The sequence below is a fragment of the Aptenodytes forsteri genome, unplaced genomic scaffold (genome assembly GCF_000699145.1).
Source record: "Aptenodytes forsteri isolate BGI_AS27 unplaced genomic scaffold, ASM69914v1 Scaffold1, whole genome shotgun sequence".
Lineage (NCBI taxonomy): Eukaryota > Metazoa > Chordata > Aves > Sphenisciformes > Spheniscidae > Aptenodytes > Aptenodytes forsteri.
In genome coordinates, this window is record NW_008795035.1 from 1273917 (window position 1) to 1295793 (window position 21877).

The 21877-nt window shown below is 38.7% G+C and overlaps 2 protein-coding genes across 2 annotated transcripts in view; both read right to left on the reverse strand.

Moving 5' to 3' along the window:
• The window catches only part of LEO1 (LEO1 homolog, Paf1/RNA polymerase II complex component), a 13083-nt gene extending 12893 nt beyond the window's left edge, over window positions 1-190 (reverse strand). Inside the window, exon 1 of the mRNA XM_009276601.2 lies at window positions 140-190. Within this exon, the coding sequence (XP_009274876.1) occupies window positions 140-190 (51 nt within the window). The remainder of the gene's footprint in view (window positions 1-139) is intronic.
• Window positions 191-945: 755 nt separating this feature from the next.
• TMOD3 (tropomodulin 3) lies at window positions 946-21215 on the reverse strand. The gene is made up of 9 exons (XM_009276472.1): window positions 21028-21215; window positions 19453-19609; window positions 11080-11202; window positions 10383-10472; window positions 9674-9804; window positions 8383-8490; window positions 7047-7190; window positions 6561-6705; window positions 946-4085 (listed from the first exon to the last, which is right to left on the reverse strand). The coding sequence occupies exons 1-9, from the start codon at window positions 21151-21153 to the stop codon at window positions 4054-4056; spliced, it is 1056 nt and encodes a 351-aa protein (XP_009274747.1). The 5' UTR covers window positions 21154-21215; the 3' UTR covers window positions 946-4053.
• Between the last annotated feature and the right edge of the window lie 662 nt (window positions 21216-21877).

A 21877-nucleotide genomic window follows, 5' to 3' on the forward strand; every position in this document is an offset into this window, starting at 1 on the left:
CACCCCGCCGCACACGGTGCTACCGCACGGATACTCCCAACTAACGGGCCAGCTCCTGCTGCCCAGCACAGGTGGCCCTGCTCCACCGACGCCGGGTTTAAACGCAAGCTCTCCCTGGGTTCCGCGCTTGCAGCCAGACCTGGCTCCCGCTTCTTTGACCTCCGTGTTGAGGGGGGCCCCGTGTCTCCATCGGCGAGACAGGTGGAAGGCCCTTGCCCACCGCGGCTGAGAAGGGGATCCTCGGCCGTTTGTCGTTTTAGCCTGCAGAAAAGGAGGCTGAGGGGAGACCTCATCGCTCTCTACAACCACCTGAAAGGAGGTTGTAGCGAGGTGGGGGTCGGTCTCTTCTCCCAAGTAACAAGCGATAGGACGAGAGGAAATGGCCTCAAGTTGTGCCAGGGGAGGTTTAGATTGGACACGAGGAAAAATTTCTTTACTGAAAGAGTGGTGAAACATTGGAACAGGCTGCCCAGGGAAGTGGTGGAGTCCCCATCCCTGGAGGTATTTAAAAGACGTGTAGATGAGGCACTTGGGGACATGGTTTAGTGGGCATGGTGGTGTTGGGTCAACAGTTGGACTCGATGATCTTAAAGGTCTTTTCCAACCTCAATGATTCTATGATTCTTTACGCCCGCCCGTTGCCAACTGTGGCTGAACTAACGCTGCACAAAGCAGCCGCACGTCCCACCCCATTTCTTCTTTTCTTGCACGGATGGAACAGGCATGACAATAAGCTGTCACTCCGTTTATGGGCTCTTGCACACCCTCCTGCTGCCTGCTGTGTGAAAATCGAGCTCCACGGCAGCAGCCCTTGACTTCCAGAGGTGCCGTGTGGTCACTCACTTCCCTACCAGAGAAGAAAAAGCAATGGTTTGACATAAACACACGCGTCAACTTTAAGCAAGTCAGTGTACTATTTAAAAAATAAACAAACAAACCCCCAAACCCACAAGAATACAGTACTTTAATCATCCAAAACTTTTACCGGTTTACAATCTGACAGCATATAGTGCCGATGTGCTAAAACGCTCAATTCATGTTTCCTCAGTGGAAATCTAAATTGAACACTTCCTCGTTTGTAGCTTACAAACAGTATTACTCAAGCTGTAGAGAGAACGAGGCTATTTCTCTAAAATACAACAGTAAAAAGATAATTGCTTTGGAATATACGCTATGTTTCCATGCCTAGCTTGGAACCAACAGAATCAACATACATGGTCATTTGACTTCTGCATTAAGCCTGAAAAATAATCAAGAAGAACAAAGCATCACCTCTTTTGGAATGAAAGACCTTGTGTTTATGGTAGCTGGTTATCAAAGTAATACCACTTTTGCACTCAAAAATAATGAGGTCGTACACAAGATCTCACTACACTTGATAGCATTACATCAGAGTGTTCACTTTGCTTGTTGAGACTGTTTACGATTCCTGGCTACAGACTGAATTCCTTCATTTATTTCAAAGAGGACACACTTTGCAGGCACAAAAGCGATTGCTGTAACTGTTCCGTGCACCATGCCAAGTGTCTTGCAACAATTTGGAAGGCCAAACCCTTCTGGTTGAAAAAACCCACTAGTTTTTTTTCATATGCCCAAGGATATCTGTCCTGAAAGTGCCAGTAAGTAGTCGAATACTTAGCTGCTGTCTACGGAGCTAAACCAATTACTATAAGGTCCACTACCATGATCTGTGACAGGACACCTGAGAGTTGCAGCTTAAAAGCCCCTTGCCTTTGATTGGAATATAAATCATTAAGCAGCTAAACTTGATTTAATAAAGTAGGGAGGGGGATTTAGCAGGGATTTAGGCTATCATTTCCATATTCCAGCCTTTCATTTTTCTCCTTCAAGTAGGAGGTAACTGCCTAATCTTGTTAGATAACGATAAAATAAATCATCATAGAATCACAATACATGAACAGATTCCATGACCGCGCAGCCCTTCAACAAATGAAGGAAGACATTGCAGCCTGTTTTTTGACACAAAATGATTATGGTGCCTAGCAAATAAAAAGTAAAGTACAGCTTTAGGCAACTCAGCATATGACATGCTTTGGCCATGTTTATACAGCACTGCCTGTAAAAAGACACTTAACTTGTCACTTTATGCATACCATATAAGAACTTAAATTTCAAAATCTAAAAAGTTCTTTAAAACTTACAAAAGCCAAAACCAAAAGCAGCCCTTTTTGTTACTAGTCAGATCACTTCTAGTTGTTTCGAATCATAGTATGTATAAGCCTTTGGTTTTAACAGAATTAATCCCGACTTGCTTTTCAGAGCACACATTTATTTGTAATTATAATAAAAGGCCGATTTTGAAATAGGAAAAAAAAGTGTTCTTCCACAAGTATAAACCAGTTATATACATCCTCACTGAAGGCACTATAGTTTAAAATTCTCTGTACAGTTGCAGTAAAATTCAAAGTCACCTCCGGAATAAAGTCTGTCTTTAAAGATCCAATACAAGATTTGCAGCAAATTACAACATGGGCACAGTGTCAGAGAGTTGCTCTGGTAGATTTTTATAGTATATACAACCTGATGCAAAAATCTCAGTCCAGTATGTTTTCTATACATAAAATGCTCATCATACTATGATCCTTTGATGAAAACAGTTGTCAGCTGAATTCTCTGTTGCTATAAATATAGCCGAGCAGTCCTTTCGAACATTTTTGTGAGTTTATGATCTCATGACAACACTGAGCAAACTAGTACAGTCCAGTCCAAACAGACCTACACCAACAAGCCTCCAGATTTTCATATTGTTTCAAAGAAGCATACTGTGATTAGGTACAGAAGTTGAAGTGATTCTTGTTGCCTTATTAGTTTGCCTAGATATAGAACTTTAAATACTTTAATAATCACTACGCCATACAGATTTGACACTGCATATTGATTAATCTCCGCATGTCTTATGTAGTGTTTCAACGTCAAGACGTAAGTAGAACAGAAAAATCCTTTCCTAAAAGTGTTACCTCATTGCTTTATTAAAAAATGATAGATTGAGAGGAAGTACTAATAGCTTAATACAACAGCTTGAAAAAAAGGATTTTTCCATTTGCCAGCAACTTAGGACAGTGGTTTTACAGTTAAGGCTGCTTTTCCTGTACAGAATTACGCAGAATTTAACAACTGCATGTCCACTACTTCTAGAGAAATTGATACTTATGAATGTAGATAAGGATTTTTAAACAAAGAATATAAACTAAATAATGCTGATGAAAACATGAAATCAGTCTAAAAACATATCCAGTTTAGATACAGAGCAAGATACAGTTATGGGACCTTTTGAAAAAGACTTTAAGGATTTAGGTGTAATAGAAAAACTGTCATTTTGCAAGGCTCCTACTTTTTTTTTTTTTTTGCAAGGCTTCCACTTTTTTATTAGTCCCTCAAATCTCTTGGGAGAAGTCCTTAGCCAATTTATTTTTGTTTGGTTTAAAGGGATGTCTTTAAACTTAATCACAGTATCAAGAACTAATAAAAAACTAAAAAAGTAGAATTACAAATAAGACAGCGGTGAAAGATTTCTCTTCAGTGCATATGAACAAGGCTGAACAGCTCTACACCATGAGCCCAACTGTTGTGTGAAGAATCCCTTATCACGAACGCATTGTTTTCAAGAATATACACACCCCTCCACGTAAATAAGCACCCACAGATTTTCTAGCAAACATTTCAATTGGGTCATTATCTGCCCAGTGATCTCGAATGTCCCATTCTTTGCCTACAGACAATTATACCATTGATTTGCAATTACATTTTAGTAGAAAGCACAGCCGAAGTCTTGAAATACAAAAAGTTCTTTAAAAAAAAAAAAAATCAATCAAAAACTATGGTACAGAGACCGGTGGAGTTACTGTGTCTCAATCTGAAAAACGTGATGCATACCAGCAGATTATTAATATAGCTTTGCTTTAAAAGGAATGGGGTTTCCAGTCTTTTCCCTTCTAACCCAGGTAAATGTAGTCCAAGATTGCCAAAGCCCACGGTGATGAGCGTGCCTTGACGACCCTTGAAATCTCCACACAGTTTTGACAACAAGATCTGCTAGTTGTCTCCTTCAACCCTTCTCTTGCGAACTGTAACGAGAGAGGAGAAAAAAAATAATGTTTTACTACTTTATCATTGTAACTACTTTTCATATTTCTACAACATCAACAGTTACTTTGCCACAAAGTTTCACATAGTACAATTTAAGGTAATTAACACTTAGTATTATCCATCATTTTAAGCTTAGGCTTTAGCAGTGCTTATTGCGTTATTCATGAACAGCTTCAAATATTTGTGAGGAGAGACTTGTGGGAAACATTGATCACTCATGTTTGGTAAGCAGATTTAGCCAGTAGTATTTTTTACATTGCAGTTTTCTAGTGGTGCAGAATTACGTTTACATGGCTTCAAAAGAAACAGTACAAGAGTTTCACAGGATATCTAATAAGATTAATACACTTTGCAAAAAAAAAAAGATGTTACATTCAGTAGTCTAAAACATTCCATTTATTAACAAAAATATTAAATTGTCAGAAGATGCAAGACCAACAAAAATTTGTGAATAAAATCACTAAAAGCTCACATGCTGTTTAGACTTAAGAATATGCAAGATTGACTGAATGACTGGAGTTTTGCTCAATATTTGTAGTATTTTTAATTGATATTCTCTTTTTCCCCTGTCAAATTGCGTTTTCCTTTTCTGTGCAGACATAACAAATGAGGCTAAGGGTCTCAGAAATTATATAGGACATCTCCATTTTGTTTAAAAAAAGTGGAGCAAGCATATCTATATAAGAAGAAAGTGATTCTGTTCTCAAATCCACTCCTTGGAAATTATGTAGTTTTAAAGATATTTGCAATTTGAGTTGATCTTCTTTACCTTCAGATCAAAAAAACAGAGGGAAAGCTGTTTTCTTTCCCCTCCCTCTTCCTGTCTCAAGAAATGCTTTAGATAGTCTAAAGAAACAATCAGAATAGAATCACACCAGAATTTTACTCTTTACAAAGCCAATGTATTGCTCGCTTTGAGAGTAACCCACAGACTTATCTCCATTTGAATCCAAATCGTTTTCATCAGTGACAGAAGTTATGCATACCTGCTTTCATCAAATCGCAAGAACAGATGGAAGAGTTGCCAACCTTACACTTCTCCAATCATGCAGTTAAAAGCAACACGTACACAGTTTCAGACAAAGAAAAGGGAAGTAGTACAACACAGTGTAAAGAAGGGAGAAAGAAGATGTAGACTATTTTTTTTAGAAGAAACGTACAAAGACAAATGAGAGGATTTGAACATCTCAGTTTTCAGTGCTCAATACCCAACTGGGTATTCAGAGTGACCCGTCTCTGTAGCTTCAGGGCTGGAGAGATGAAAAGGTATTTGCAGAAACTTTTACTCGCATACTCCAGACTAAGAAAGCAAAGAAAAAAAGGCAAGATATCAATAGAAACGTAGATTTCCAACAGTCAAACACTAAAATGAGAACTAGAGAAAAGAGAAAACTTGAAAGAGAGACACCTGAAGCGTTACGATGAAAAGATAAGAATAACTGGTTTAGAATCTATTTTGAGAAACAGTTACGCAGTGTCTGAGGGCCTTTCTTCTCTCTCTATGCTCTACTCTGTTACTCCTCCTCCATCGCTTTCAGAGCTGTTCTCCTCCACTTTAAACTTTACTCAGAGGGGAAGCAGATCTTTAAACCAAATTCCAATGTCCTATGTCAGTCCCTCTAATGTATTCCTGAACTACTACTACTACCAAACTGCCTGGCCCGTTTTCACACCGATGAGATGTAATCCTTACCACAAAGCATCTAAAGCCAAAAAGTTTCATTAAATGGAGTTTTAAAATGTAATTCTATTTAAATAGATGGAACACATTATGTCACTGTAGTTGAGAGCTTCAAGTATTTGACATTATTATACAAGCGATTTCCATTCACATGCTATATTATTAACCAATTTTCTGCTGGTCCATTTAGTTAGGACTCTAACAGATGAGCGCCAACAAAACTTACTGCAGCAAATAAAGATGCCACTGCTACCAGCTGCCTTTAAGCGATGCAGGGAAGGTACCTGCACATGAACGGAACCATAAGGGAAGAGACGACCCGGTGCCAGCCTCTGCACATGGCAGTACGTTCAGTTTCACTGCTCAAGCAATGCAAACGAGACTGGGTGTACTGGCATTGAAGAGGGCATCCTGCACTATTAATTTCAAGTACTGCTTTTAAAGAAACGATGAACCTTATCTGAATAAAACTGAACAATCAAAACTATTATTTTCCCTCCCTTTGCCGCAACTCACGTGGAATTTGAATGTTCTTGTTCTAGACTATGCCAAAAATCCTGAACTCATACACCTTAACACTTCGCACCAAAATAATAGGACAACATCAAGCAGCAAGAGAAGAGTAGGAGTAAAGCACAGGAGAAATCTGAAACCGATCTACTCATATTTTGCTATCCTGGTTATGTCAACAGGAAAGCAGAAAAGAGACACCTTTAAAACCTGTGCCACACACACATTCATTTAATAGCCACTCTCTACTGACGGGTCTTACCCAAATCATTATTTTTTGTGATAGCTGCAGCTGCCCTGGCTCGAGGTCCCTGTTGTGTGAAATGGTATCCAAATTTGAGGATCTTGGTGTTTTCTTCAAGCATCTTGGCAATTTCTACTTCTGCGACTGTGCCCAGCTGCTGCCTCTGTTAAAATAAAAGGTACACAAAGACAACAGCGCTTATGTGTATTCACCCTAAAAGAGATCAGAATACTTTCATCATATTAGTCAATAACACGTAGCTTCATCTAAAAGGCAGAAGGTCATAAAACACGTTTGTGCACTTTAAAGCACAAGCAAGCACAAAAGTGACCAGGAATCAACTTCAACCGGATGCTTCTGGGAATCTTAAGGACAATCATTCATGGGGTTAAGATATTTAAAAGTAAAATATTTTGGAAAGTTTATCACAAGCTGCCTTCTAAAAATATTCAGTCAACTAGGATAGACTGATTTTAATTATCATATTATCACCACCTCACTTACCTGATTATCAATTTTGATCTCTGTCAATGTTTCGTTGTCTTTCAGTGCATCGACCAGTGCCAAAATTCCAACTCCAGTGATGAAGTTTGATTCTATGTTTAAACTTTTTAATTTTGTGTTTACTCTCAGCATATCTGCAAGAGCCTTTGAATGCAAGAAAGCATCATTAAACTTTTGAATTTTGCTACAGTACATCATAGGGGACAGTGATAACCATTTCCACTAACTAGTTCAATAGGAGCAACAAGTTCACAGATGCATGGCGTAACTTTGCAAGTTTTCACTTATTATTTGAGGCTGAAGTGAGTCCTCAACCAGGCATTATCTACATTCCCTTTTTAAATAGTATTTAGTCAAGAAAAGGCCTGTCTTTCTCTTGTTACAAACTAAAAAGCTACACAGAATATAAATTGTCTGAAATTAGCATATTGGACCAATTCCATTTTGTAAGCCTTCACAGCCTACAATGAGTAATGCAAGCTGCTAAGTAAAGGCCAAAGAAAGGGCGTTAGTCAACTGAAAGGAGAATTAGATATGGTTAATTTGTAAACAGGAGATCTGACTTTCAAAATGCTTGTGGTAGGAAGAGGTAAAATTCAAAGCTCTAAGCACAGTACCAGCACGTAGTTAAAAGCACTCTTATGGAAATGGCATATACCTGATCTTATTTCTGAGAAAATAAGAAAACAAGAAAAGGTAACTGCTGAGGTTTACTGTCATAAAAAATCATAACCGTCAAATTTTTTTGTATCCAGTCACAATGCAAAAAAACCCCAACAAAACCACACCCGAGAAAACAAGCCTTTATAGATTTTTATTACAAATGTTTCAGTTCTACTGAAAAGGAACTTTTTAATTGACCCAAAACAAAGCTTTCAAATGTTCATTTGTTCATTTAATGGAGTCTTTCAAACTAGTTTTCTTTCTAATTTGTAATTAAAACAAATGCAAAGGATTGTCCTGGCAAAACAGTTAGTGCTGTTTTCTTACGTCTTTATTAGCAAATAAATAAGGTACTGCTTTTGATTCAACATAAGAAAAACAGGACCAGATGAGAAGTACTTAAGTTTCAATTGTGTCAGACTAGATACCTTGACTAATATTATGCTTTATATGCCAATGCTTTAAGCCAATCTTTGTCTAATGTCAACTAGTAATCATTTACCAACTTTGATACAACAAAGGTTTGTTAATGAAAACATACTCTACAGTATAACCGAATTTAATCATTTTCATCCCTGAATATTTAAACAGGATTCAATTCAATCCCTTACCATTGTCTTTCCATCCTAACTTCCCTTGCACCCCACTTAAGCACATTAGAAAAAGTACTTACAACAGCAACAGGATCATTGCTTCGGGTGGCTGCAAGGCTAAAATTCTTCACATGCGTGTTGGTTTCTAAGGCTTTTGCAAATTCTTTCAGCGTTGGAATCGGTATGTTCTTGAATTAAAAATAGCATTTCACTCTCTTGAGATACACAAGTTTAACCCGTCCCCCCAACTTCCTCCATTATCTTATTCTCTTTACAGCAAAATTTACTATAATATTAACTAAGACTGGTCTCCAGCAGTCAAAGTAAAGGCCTACATGTGTAGCAAAGCTGTATGTAAGATGCAACGGCTATTAGAGTCACCAATTCTATAAAGCAAAGTCATCTTTACTACATTGATGCCATTGCCACAATAGAAGTGTTAAAAAATACTTAGCTGACTTGACAAAATTTACATGAACTGAACATTCTTGCTAACTATCAGCATCAAATAAACCTCTCACAAATATAAAAAGATTTAGAGCTTTAAACTGGTGAAACCATTAGCATTTCATTCTCTGTGTTCTATTAAGAGTAATTCCAGAATTCGCCAATTCATAGTTTGATAATTTTTACAGTGTAAAAGGAATAATTTTAGATAATTAGGGTAGCAAATTTCTTAGTTTATTATATCAGAAATTTTGTTCTGTTGCCTTTTTAGGCATTTATTTTGGCCAGCATTTCTCTATTATACAATATTCTTAAACCATGTACGTTATTTTCTTCCTTTAGTAAGGGCAACAAATAGCCCAGGCTGTTAGCAAGGCTGCAGCTAGCAGCCTGTCACTGCTGTCTGCACTGTGAGTCAGCAGTGCTACAGTTCTGTTTTCTTTCACGCAAGTATACGAAAGTTTTAGTCACGTTTAAAAACACAACTGTTACACTTATGAGCAGAAGCTGCCCTAATTGCCGCCAGCTCTTTTGTACAAGAATCAGAAGGATGTCAGGTACAAGTATCACTTTGTTTGCAATAGCAGTGACTGAGAGCACGTTGCCTCATCAAGGACAAAGGATTCAAAGCAGTAGCTAACTCCACCATGGTGACCTGCTGGAACTGTCGCCAACTTGGCAGCAACAGAAATCTGGGCTGGCAGTAAGAAGATCTAAGGCTTTTAAAATACACGTCTGGCAAAAGAAACCAAGATGGCTTATCAGTTTAGGTCCAGGTTTCTGAGATTACACACATTGCAACATTTAGCAGAAAGGCTGCTGTACTTAAAATAAGCTTATCATGCTCTCTTGTAGAGTTTTACAGCTTAAAGTGTCTTCTACTGAGAAAAAGCAGCATATTTACTGCAGACGTCAGGTAATTACCTTAATGTTATTTAGATTAACTTCAACAAGACGGGAATCATTATCTTTAATCCTTTGCAGTGTCTCCTCCACATTTGTGGGATTTGGCGGTTCATCAAAAACAGGCAACATTTTTTCACCTTTTACTATATCTGAAAAGGCATTTAATTGTAATCAAACAGGTCACATACACTCACAGTGAATACGTGATACACGTACTAAATATTTACTGTATTTAAAGATCATTTCATCAGTCTCTACATCTCTCCCCCACCCAAAAACCATACCATCCTCTCCTGACCATATTCTCATAAAGTTCAATTCTTTTCCAAAGGTCCTCACAGCCTTTCTGCTTTTCTTGCACACCAGCTTTTTTCAGAAAGCACACAGGAGTTGAACGACAAACACAAACATGAAACCTAAAACCCAACACACATGACAAACACAAACAAACATGAAACCTAAAACCCAACACACACAAATGCATGTTTATGCCTACTTTTATCCCCCCAAAAGTCAATTAACTGCAGAATAGATTTTAGTGTGTACCTAGATAGATTTTAATTCCACTCTTGCCAGAACTCAATCAGCAATGTTATAGACATGCGTATTTCCAATTCAAGACTGAATAGTCTATAAAGAATGCTAGGGCAACAGAAAACAGTTAATGCTATAGGAATTACGTGCAGTACAAAGAACTCATTTATCTAGCACTTGCGTACACACTTACTTGAGAAGCTGTCTTTGTCAATCCCATTACTGCTTCCTACTACATCACAGAACTGATTGTTTGTTATCAAGTTGGACATTCCCAGTATAGCTGTAAAAGGAGAAAAAGCAAAAAAACAATTTTACTGTTCCTGAATCATTCAGCTCAGATGCAGAGTTCCTTTAAATAATAACAACTGGTGTTTGTAAAACACCCAGTTATCAGCACAATAAGCCATTCTATCTCTTAACAATTTAAAGAAAAGTAGAAAAAAAAAATTACAGACTTTTTAGTTGGCTTTCACATCTTAAAGATTTGACCTCACCAGGTTCAAGCATCAAAGTTAAAAGTGCAGTTCAGTCACAAAATTCCTGACTGAAGCTTTAAGAATACAGGCACATAGCAACGCATACTTATACGCAAGAAAAAGCAATAGTGTACACAACAAAAATCAGCCAGTCTGAGGAATGAACTTAAAGGTTTTGAGTTTGAAAATCAGACATCTTATGCAGGCCAAAATAATCTACCTTCCTATAAATTATCACAAATCAACAAAGATGATGCGCTACAACCAAACTGGCACGTAACATGTTCTAGTTTCCATCACAACTACAACTTCACATAGTCACATTTCAGATAACAAATACACTACCACGTTAATTATAGATCTTTCTTGTCTACATACGCACCAGCCCATTCATACTTCAAAAAAACTAACCTGCAAGGTCACCTAATTCCGTGTCTGTGGCACTGGTCAAGGCTTCCTCCAGTTCTGGATCCAGAGAGAATTTTTCTTCCGTATAAGATTGTACAGGCTTTTGCTTGGGGATAAATATTTTCCCTGGAGTAAAGAAAAGTCTGATGTTACTTTGTATTGTACAGCTACTTATCTTTAAACTTTTCTGTACTTAAGGAATACGTATTACATTTAGTAAATCCTGAGAAGAACACCAAGGACAACATAAAGGAATGAGGTTTCTTCTGTTTGTTCTTGAAAGTCAGAGGTGAGGAAAGAGCATAAGCAGGAATATAACATTACTTATTCCAAATTTTCAGGAGTCTGTACCATGACTCCAATCTTACTTGTTTCTCCTAAGTATTAGAAAGTAAAATATAAGCCTCCATTATACTTTTTAAACAGCCTAGAAAAAGTGCCTGTAAGGAAAATTTAGTATCGCTAGAGAACGATGACCAATATCCTCTCAAGGGAGAAAGGGACCCAGGCAGAACTGTAATCTGAACGTGTCAGAGAAATAGAATATCAAGAATCATTGAGTATTCACTGCAGTTTTACAGCATACACGGTATTTCTGATTTCAGATGTTAACTCAATTTTGAAGTAAGAAAGGGGATGCCTGAGCTGCTTGAGAAAACCACGGTTTGCGAACAGCACAAAACAAGATAATAGGTATCTCTGCCAATGACACTATTTTCTAAAATGACACTTAGAAAGGTCACAGAAGATTCAATGGGAAAAGGAGCAGTAGTAATATCACATTCTGCACTAACTTTTTAGTCATTACAGATGGGTAGTGGGAAAAGTTATTTTAGGAGACATGCATGATAAATAGAGGTCTGTGTGGTTAGCATAATTCCTGCACATATCTTCAGCTGAAAAGTTAGGGTAAGAAATCAGAATATGAGAAAGCTATTCTAACAGTTATTCTGAAAACAGTTCAGATTTTAATGATTTAGAAATTGCCTTTCAGAACAAAGAAGTCTACCACTGGGTAAGAACCCAGGAGAGGTAAGGGGTGCTTCGGTTCCGGACGTGGTAAATAAAAGCTCCGGTACCGTATGAGAAGTTCAGGACAAATTAACGCGGTAAATAAAAGCTCCGGTACCGTATGAGAGAACGAAACTGATGCATTTGATAGAAGTAATTCACAATTAGAAAACTGCGAATCTAATCTTAACAGTTATTCATAGTTTTTCAAACTTTCCAAGTTGCCTGAGCTACCAGCAGACAGAGCTGTGGGAAAGGGGTTCCAACTTCCTTCAGCTATTTACCGGGGTAGGAAGCGGTGTCGATAATCTTCCTATGAAGACTCAGTGCTAATTCAGGAACCCACCCTCTTCCATATTCATAGCTAAAAAACGTTTACACAAATCGTACTAGCCCATCCCAATTACACGATGACAACCCACCACGCACCAGAATCAGACCAGCTGGGCAGAAGCCAGAAGCCTAAGATTTTTTTCCCTCATACTGCATACAAGTGTATCTTGTTACATGTTTGGACTAAGACTAATTTTAGCATTTTTAAATACCTCCCAGTGACAAGAAGCTTTATAGGGGTGTTTCAGTTTTATTTCTGGGACATTCCAACAAAGCAAGATTTTGGGTTCACCACTTGTGGGAAGCAATGCCTGAAGTCAGCTCCTGCGTCCCACAGCAGACACGGGCATAACAAAATCCATCCACCTTTTCTCTCTCTCCAAATTCCCATCCTAGATTACAACAGTTTGTGGTTAATTTTCTTTTTAAAGGAACTTAATGCATTACCACTAGCACAGATTACAAAGAAGTGTATCAGGTTTTTCTCTGACAACAGTCTGATGACCAAGATCTGTTGCTAGCAACACAGTATTTTTGTTCCTGGGTTGCTATCTCTTTAGAAAGTTGTATAAATGGTCATTACCCATATTTAGAAGCAGAAAATAAATCTCCTTACATAACTGTACTGACTACAAACAGTAGCTGAAAGCAGCTGACATGCACTACCACCCATACCTCAGGTTTGATGGACAGTGCAAAAGAAACCACGTTTGTGGTGATTCAGGATTAAAAGAAAACCTTCATAAAGTGAAGGCTTAGGTAGTAAATGTTTAAGATTATGTTGACATAATTGATACCGTACATTTCTGCCCCCGTTTTATTTTACCAGCATCACCTACTGGGGAGAGAATAACTTTAAACTTAAATTGTAATTTTCAGAAGAGATACGAGAATGTTTGACGAGGTTTTCATTAACCCATGGAACACTCTGAACAGCATACACGTGATCTGCATGCAGTGCACGGCCACACTGAACAGACCTGATTTCTGCAAGATTTTCACTCCCACCTTAGATACTGTGAGCCTGTGTGTGAAGTGTCTAGGGCGCTTCCACAGACATCATTCAGTGTTTTGCCTTTTGAGCAATGCGATTGTGTGGATCTTGGAATTGAAAGTTCATTCTGTAGCAAAGAAAGCCCGTGAATTAATCCTGGGATGTGCATCATGTAACATGTTAGCTAAAGGCATAGAAGACCTGAATATGTAATTATTACAGAAATGATATGAACCTCTCTGAAGTCTGCCTCTTCATGTTGTATTGCTTAATCTTTGCAGTATCCTTGTTGGCTGAAATGATGTCATGTTCCTTCATGTGATCAAATCCCTGCTATTTGGAAACGTTCTGCTTGAGGGCCAAGAAAGCTATTCATCTCATGGGCTGCACAGATGTGTAGTCTTTTTTTTTTTTTAAAGCTTACATTTGGGTGTAAGGGAGGAAGGGGATTGCCAAACTGTCTTGGCAGCAGGCCTTGAGCGTCAGATCATTGTCCCCAGAGACACAGGGGTCTTATCCTTTTTGAAGTAAGCTCGTTACTAGAAGTGGGGAGTGGGGAAGGACCTGCTTTCGTATGTGCTTTGTAAACCTCTGAACTCTGGGCTAGGATGAGATGAAGCCAATGAATGAGAGATTATATGCACAAGGGTGTGACCTGTTTCATAACAAAAACTGCTCCTGACCCTGTTCATGTGACTGGAGTTGGCTGCAATGAACATTTCTGGAGGGGAGTGGCTTTTAACATTTTTGCTTTAATAAAAACTGAATATATATATATTTTTTTTTTAGATTAAGAGTCAGGCATGTATGGATAAATTTAGTCTTACTCTTAGGAAGCAAATGTTTAGAACCAGAAGTTTCTAACCTATGAATTTAAGCATTATTTAAAGTAACATCAGGAAAAGCAGTTCTTTTTTGTGGGTACCATGTGATGAACCAGACAGGAGGCTGATCTAGGTCGGAATACATTTTTTACGAAGTTGCTTTTAATTGAGATTGCTGCCTGCTGCACTGATGCTGCAAGTAAGATGACATGAATGACAGCTCAGGTGCTCAAATCGCACTTTCCTTCTCTTCTCCTTCCTTGTACTCTGAAATCCTTACTTTTTTTTACTAGTCTGTATTACTGAGGGAAAGCAACCCAAACCTAGGTAATGAAAGGCTTTAGATCACGTGTATGCTGTTCAGAGTGTTCCATGGGTTAATGAAAACCTCGTCAAACATTCTCGTATCTCTTCTGAAAATTACAATTTAAGTTTAAAGTTATTCTCTCCCCAGTAGGTGATGCTGGTAAAATAAAACGGGGGCAGAAATGTACGGTATCAATTATGTCAACATAATCTTAAACATTTACTACCTAAGCCTTCACTTTATGAAGGTTTTCTTTTAATCCTGAATCACCACAAACGTGGTTTCTTTTGCACTGTCCATCAAACCTGAGGTATGGGTGGTAGTGCATGTCAGCTGCTTTCAGCTACTGTTTGCCGAAATTGCTGGCACTATTCTCATATATCCCGCAGCCCTATCCCCATGCTAGCAGGCAGCAAGCGGCCACAACTTGCAGATCAAAGGGAAGTCTAAAATCCACCTTGCAGTACTCTGTTTGCAGAAAAGGAATCTAATGTCACCTGAGGACAACTGAATACAAGCTCATCTCATCAGCGACTTCATGAAGAGCAAGCAACATCTGATATATTCCTTACATCTTATGCTCCTTAAAGCTTCATCAATCCAGAAATTGATACAATCCATAATTCATCACCAATTCTTACCATGTGACAGACTTAGGTTCATCAATTCACTTGTAAGCACAATTTAATACTATTTTTTTTAATTCAACTTACAAGTGACTTCCTCAATGTCTTACTGTAGAAACAGTACTGTTATTCATTATCTGATTACAGAGCACATACCAGCGAGTTAGAAAACTGTTTTACATTAAGGCTAGAGCATCACATGCTGTTTTGTTCTAGTGGTCTTGTATGGAGAATGTCAATTCAACAAGTTGTTTCTCCAAAGCTCCTACAGGATATCAGCTTCATTTTACAACATGTAACACACTTCCTTTACAGACCAGTGACTGAAAGGCAGAGAACACAGCATCCCAAATCCTGCTGCAACAGAAGCAAATGGTGATCTAGAGCAACAACTGAGCAGGGCAGCACCAAAAGAGCTCTAGCCAGGTGACTACAGTTTCAGCCTAACAATATTTTCTGGGTGATAGAGCAGGGGGGAAAAAAAAAACCACCAAACCCAAAACACCACCACCACCCCCCGAAAAAAACCCAACCAAAAAACCAAACAACATTAAAGCAGAAGTTACATGAAATGCAAATCTACACAGAACAAACATACCCCGGCAGGAATGCAGAGGGAGAGTCGGAAGAGAAAGCCATAATTAGGAGAGTGCAAAGGCTAGAAATGCAAAGCTTAGTTTACATAATAATTTGCTAAGGCCTTACACTATACAGCACAAAGTACATTACTGATGTTAGATATGTTTTTATCTCAGGTGCAATAATTCTCATCTTTTGCTGTTCCAAGAGAAGTGAGGAGCATTGGTCAGACTTGGTCAGATGCGTGGAACACACTTGAGGGCAACAGACTCCAGCGCTGAAGCCTCGCTTCACTGTTTAGATGAGAGATCCTTCTCCTTGCAGTATGCTTTGTAAAATCTTTATGACATCCTTACGTACACAGACTGAGACAAAGCTAGTTTTGTGGTAATTATTACCACGTTGCTCTCATGAATCTCTTGAACAATGGTTCACTGTATGGTTCAACATTGAATTGGAACAGAATGTGACTTAAGTCATTAAACCGTGTTTAAAAACAAAGTATGTTTTTAAGGATGCTTTTAGAAACAAAATCAGGCACTGGAAAAATGCAATAGAATACAATTTAGGGATTGTTAAGCTTCACATTTCTTTAGCACTGTTCATCTCACTACATCAGGACACTTTACGTGATTTCGGATCTTCCACATTTCATAGCACAAAGCAAAAAAAGGTTCCAGAGATCTGGCAGAATCACGTCATCTATCAGTGAAAGAGATGCAACACTGTTTTAATAACGTTACCCCAAACTGGGGTACTTGGGACAACTGGAAGAAAGTATTTTCCTTTACACTGTAGTAGGGAAACAAGGTTACCAGAATCGGTAGCAAGCCAGGATGTTTAAAATTAACCCAGGGTAAGCTTCTTTGATGAACCTGCAGGCCAAATCGCCACGCAGGACACCAGTTCTACTAAAACAAGAAAAGGAAAGAGAAAGAGGAGGATAGATTTTCCTCTTCTTACTCCATGAAATGAATAATTAGACCAAGTTAGAGCAATGGGACCAGACAGGCACACAGAAATATTTTAGCAAAGCCTGACCCACAAAAATGGCACCAAGAAAATAGCTGCAAGTCCAATCCATCTCTTTCCCCCCCAAAACCTCTAGATCTGATGGTGACGATTGTCAGTTTTCTTCTGAGTGAACAGGATAATCAAGCAAGATTTTCACCTACCCCTATTCCACAATTTGTTAGCATTTCTCCATAATACATTTATCTAGCCAAAGAGAAAAATTACAAGCCAGCTCAGTCATTTGGGTTTTTAATATTAAAGAGCACATTAGGATAAGAGCTCCCTCTAGATAAAAAACATCCTACACAAGTATTAAGTTTTGCTCCACTCCCTTTCCAAGTTTTACATCGAGACAAAGATCATGATTTCTTGATTTAAAAGATTAAGTTGCATAGGCTTGCCATTTTTATGTAAAATGGCCACAAACGTGGCAGCAAGTCAAAGCTGAACCATAACATTTTCATGAGGGGAAAAGAAAAGGTTACCCCTCACCTACTACAAAATGAGGTTAGCCTTCTTGCCTCCTCCTGCCCATTTAACAGAGCATGAATTTCCATACTGAACATTTGTTTCCACATTTTTAGTTCTAATGAAAGTAAGCTACATTTCATTTTCATATTATTTTCTCTTCTTCTATGGTACTAAAATAAATGGTAGAAAAAGTTATTAAATAGCAACTCTTTTTTTTTTTTAAGAGATATGGGAAATTTTACTAACTAAACTGGTGTGACACATTGCAACATCCAGACAGACTGCTATTTAGTAATACTTTATTACATAAAGGAAATGACATTTGATCTTTCTTAACCAAGATCTGTGTTACAGCTGGGCCCTTCTGTTTTTCTACATGATTCTCACAGATTTTATCTACCCAAACAAATAGTTTTGCCGTGTGCATGTATACATAAGCTGACTTTAAAGAACCACCTATCTGAATGAAGCACTAGTACTCAGTAGAAAAAGAAGTACTAACTAGAGCAAAACCTCCATGCCCAGCCTCACATCCTGGAGGAGCGGTGAACAAGCTAACCGGGCTGCAAGGGATTCCTCAAACCGGCTACACGGCCCGAATATACTTGAACTCAATCACGTTAAACCATTAGGCTGTCTCCAACATACACTAGCAAACATGTCAGGCAACAAGCAGAACAGGGGAGGAAGAAGCAGCACTCTACACAGCCGACCACGGGATCAACAGGTACTTGCCAGCAGCGGAGGTACCATGAGGGTACTGCTGCTATAGGTACCTTTGACTGCCTTCTACATTCAATACATGGCGTTATCCTTAACTCTGTTACTCTCACAGATTCAGTCAGCAAACTCCTGTTCTCGTGTCAGCAAAGGAGCGTCACTGTTACCTCTCAACAAAAGTGGTGTTAAACCACGCAAATAAGGCAAAACACGGTGTATTAAGGAAGTAGTACATCATATACAGTGCAACACATTATAAAGTCACAATCTATTACTTCAAGGAAAAGAGAAACCAACATTGACAAGTAACAGGTATCTGGTACAGGCAGAGAAAATGCAAATACCCCCAACAAAATTTTCACCGAATACAGACCACAATTACAATCACATACACAAACTCAGCAGATGAATGAAGACTCAAGTCTGAAATAAGCAATGATTCACACCAGAGAATTAAGTAGAATTAAAAGGTTTCAAACCCTTAAGAAGAGAGGAGCCTGTTCATCTTGGGCAGTTGGAACACAACTTATAAAACAATTTACTGAAGTTAAGGGCAGATCTGCCCTGCTGCTGGGGAAGGTTCAGACAAACAAGGACTCGCAAGCAGTACACAAACACTGTGGCGACAGCTAAAAGCCTCCTCCTATGCATACGTGCCCAGCACAGGACTGGGAGTTTCTGTCCCTACCAATAGTGCTTAGTAAGGCACAACAAATTTGGGAACTCTTGTTTTGTGGAGGAAAAAAATAAATACATCTAGTCTTACAATATTTAAGATGCACATTCTTTTTTAATTTTCTCCTGAAAAGGAAAACGCTTCCCATCAAGTCAATGAGAAGACTAGATCAAAAACAAAGATTTAAAATCCCAGGCTTTAGTAACGTGTTCACTCATTGGGTCAATGTTTCCATGGGTTTTAGACCACAAACCACTGCCAGATTTCAAAGCCTGTTGCGATGTTAACTATGTAATTATTTAATAATAACTATGCAATCTTATTAAACCTCTCAGTAAGGATACCAGAAAGACAACATGATTGCATATGCCACTTGCCTGGCCTTGTCAGCCTACAGTGTCTTTGAACAGAGTATCTAACCAGGACATCATTCTACTGCTATTTTTAAAATTCAACGTAGTATTACAAATGTTACTGTCTGTACTCAGCACCACAGGCCAAAAGCCACAGGCACAACGACAGCATCTGTTATTACTGACACAAATCAGGGGTAGCTCTTACTTTGAGGATACCACCCTCATCAGAACTTTGCAGTCTTTGAGTCTCACTTCCTTCCTGCGCTACATGCAAACAGCACACCAGCGCCACAAAATGCCTGAACAGGAAACATCCCGCCTCTGCACAGTAGCACTCATTTGGAAACGCCATGAGTTAAAAAGCATTAGAGCTGCCAGTGCTTCCATAAACTTTGGTTCACAGTAGTTCTGGCTAGTCCACTTCAGAGATTTCATAACCACCTACACCGGAAAGGGTGGTGTTACCTTTCTTTTCTCTTGTAAAAGGCACATAGTCTTCCCTGTCTTTATGCTCAAGAGCCTGCTTCTCCAAATACGCAAGGAGTCGTTCCCTGTCGAAGGGACCTGAAGCCTTTTTAGCAGTCTGGTCTTTCTGTCGGAAGCCTGCAGGCAGAAGTGCGTTCTGCAAAACAAAACGGAGCAAACAAGTACGGCTCAGAAGGTCTGAGTGAACACCTGTTTAGTTTCATGTCCCTCTTCCTTCCCCCTCTCCCCAAGATTCAAACCCAACACACCATCCTTTTTAGGCAATCTCTGATCCCTTGCCAACTTCCTTTTTTGGGGGGCAGGGGAGGACACAAGGTAATCTATTCTTTAGATACCAAGAATATAACTAAAAGAAGAGCACACTGCACTCTGAATAGGACTGAAGCAATTCTTTAAGTACAATAGCTCCCAGCACTAGACTTGGTAGTTACTTGGCATTTCTTTTCTAGAATGAACACTGTTTAAATGAGTACTAGTAAATAAAACTCAGCTATTTACAGTTTAGACATTCAGCAAGAAGACTGTTTCCTCCATCACTTACATCCACGTGTTTTAAGTCTCTAAGACAACTGCTTATACTATTGTCTGGCATTTAACACAGAGCATTTCTACTTTTGACCTGACTCAAGGTGGGGTGTGTTTTTGCTATCATCAACGTATTTCAGCTAAAGAAAAAGAAAACAAAACAGAAAAAAAATAGAGGATATTAGTATGGAAAGAACAGAACAAATATGAATTCAGACTATCATAAAAGACAACCAACCACTTTTGCTAGTTCTCCTCTGTTAAAGTGTCCATAAAGCCAAAGCCAATTAAAATATCAAGAATATCTTGCAGTGCAACAAAATAGGTGATCATAATATTCTTAAGCGATCCCTGAACATTAAGATCAAACTTAATCCTGGTCCTGTTAAAGCAGGAACAGAGAATTAGGAGGTGAAAACACAAGCCTTGGACTCTGACATTAGCTGCAGTATCAGCAGAGAACATAACTCAGCTCTTTACAACAGAAAGCTAAAATATCCCTTATTCAATACCCCATGCTGACATAACCATTCAGGAGCTGAGTAATTATTTGCCTCCTCTTTGCAAAGCCAGCACGAGGACAGGAATAGATATAGGCTACCAGATACAGGACCAGGAATCTTTAGAAGAGGTTAGCACCCTCCCTCTCCCATCAAACTCCAATGGTAGAAGCAACAAAATAAAAACGGATGCAAAAAGGCTGTTTACCAGACATCATTGGAAACAGGAAGGTTAAACAGGCCTTTTTAAATAAACTTTCTTTTCAAGAACATGACTAAGAGCAATTTTTATTTATAAATAAATCCCATAAAGTTCCTCCTGACAATCCCTTCTTCCGTTTTCCTCTACTGCAGTTGCATTCATGCTGCAAACAGGAAATAAACAGTTGAAACATTATATACATGTATGTATCTGTAAATAAGATCATTAGCAGACTAGGAAAAAGCTCTGTCCAAAAGTATATTGTTCAAGTTTCAGACTAGTTTCTGAACAAATGAAAAAATAAAACTTCTCTTGGCTAATACCTACCTCAGGGTCAAGATCATCCAAAACAGTTTCCAGTTGTTTCAGTTCTTCTTCCGAAAGCTTCCCAAGAATTTCATCCTCATCGAGATCTTTGTACTTGTCCAAGTCCTTTCGAAATGGGAGCGTCATGACTCGGGCAGTAGCAAGTTGCTCAAACACGTCAAAACCCAAGTCTTATTCTTCACCAGATCTATAAAAAAAGTTTTAAAAAGAAATAACCATAGGTGAGGTAAATATCCCAACTACGAAGCATCTTCAACCTCCAAATACATCTCTGAAAGGAAAGCTTTTTCATCCAGTATTCATACCTATCTGTTATTCTACGACAGACAAAGAGCGCTTGGAAGCTGTCTATACCTTACTTCTTCGCTGACAAGAATCCCATCCTGCCATGCCCTTTTCCATCAATAACTAAGCTCTATATATTTTCAGATGAATGCCAGTACCCAGTTTTCTCGACGAGAACTCAAGGCCATAATTCCCACAGAGCAGAGCAGGCTGCGGGGTGGGAGGGAGGAGATACCAATTATACCTAGTATTTATGAGCCCAGAGTAACGCCATCGGTTTTTAGAGATACTGCAGTCAAAAGAAGAGTTAAGATGCTTTACATTTATTGTTGCTGCTGCTGTTCGAGGTCAGTAAAGGAGAGTTAATTGGTTATTACTGACTCATATCCCTGTGTGTTACCTACAGAGGGAACAAAGGAAGCTTGCCTCCGAGTTAATTATAGAACTACCATTGAAGTAACATTCTGTTCTGTCTGAGGAAAATCAAAATACCTTGATGAAAGGCTTAGGGAACACAGCTCCAAAGTAGCAGCACTCCAGTCAATCCTACTACCAAAAAAAAAAA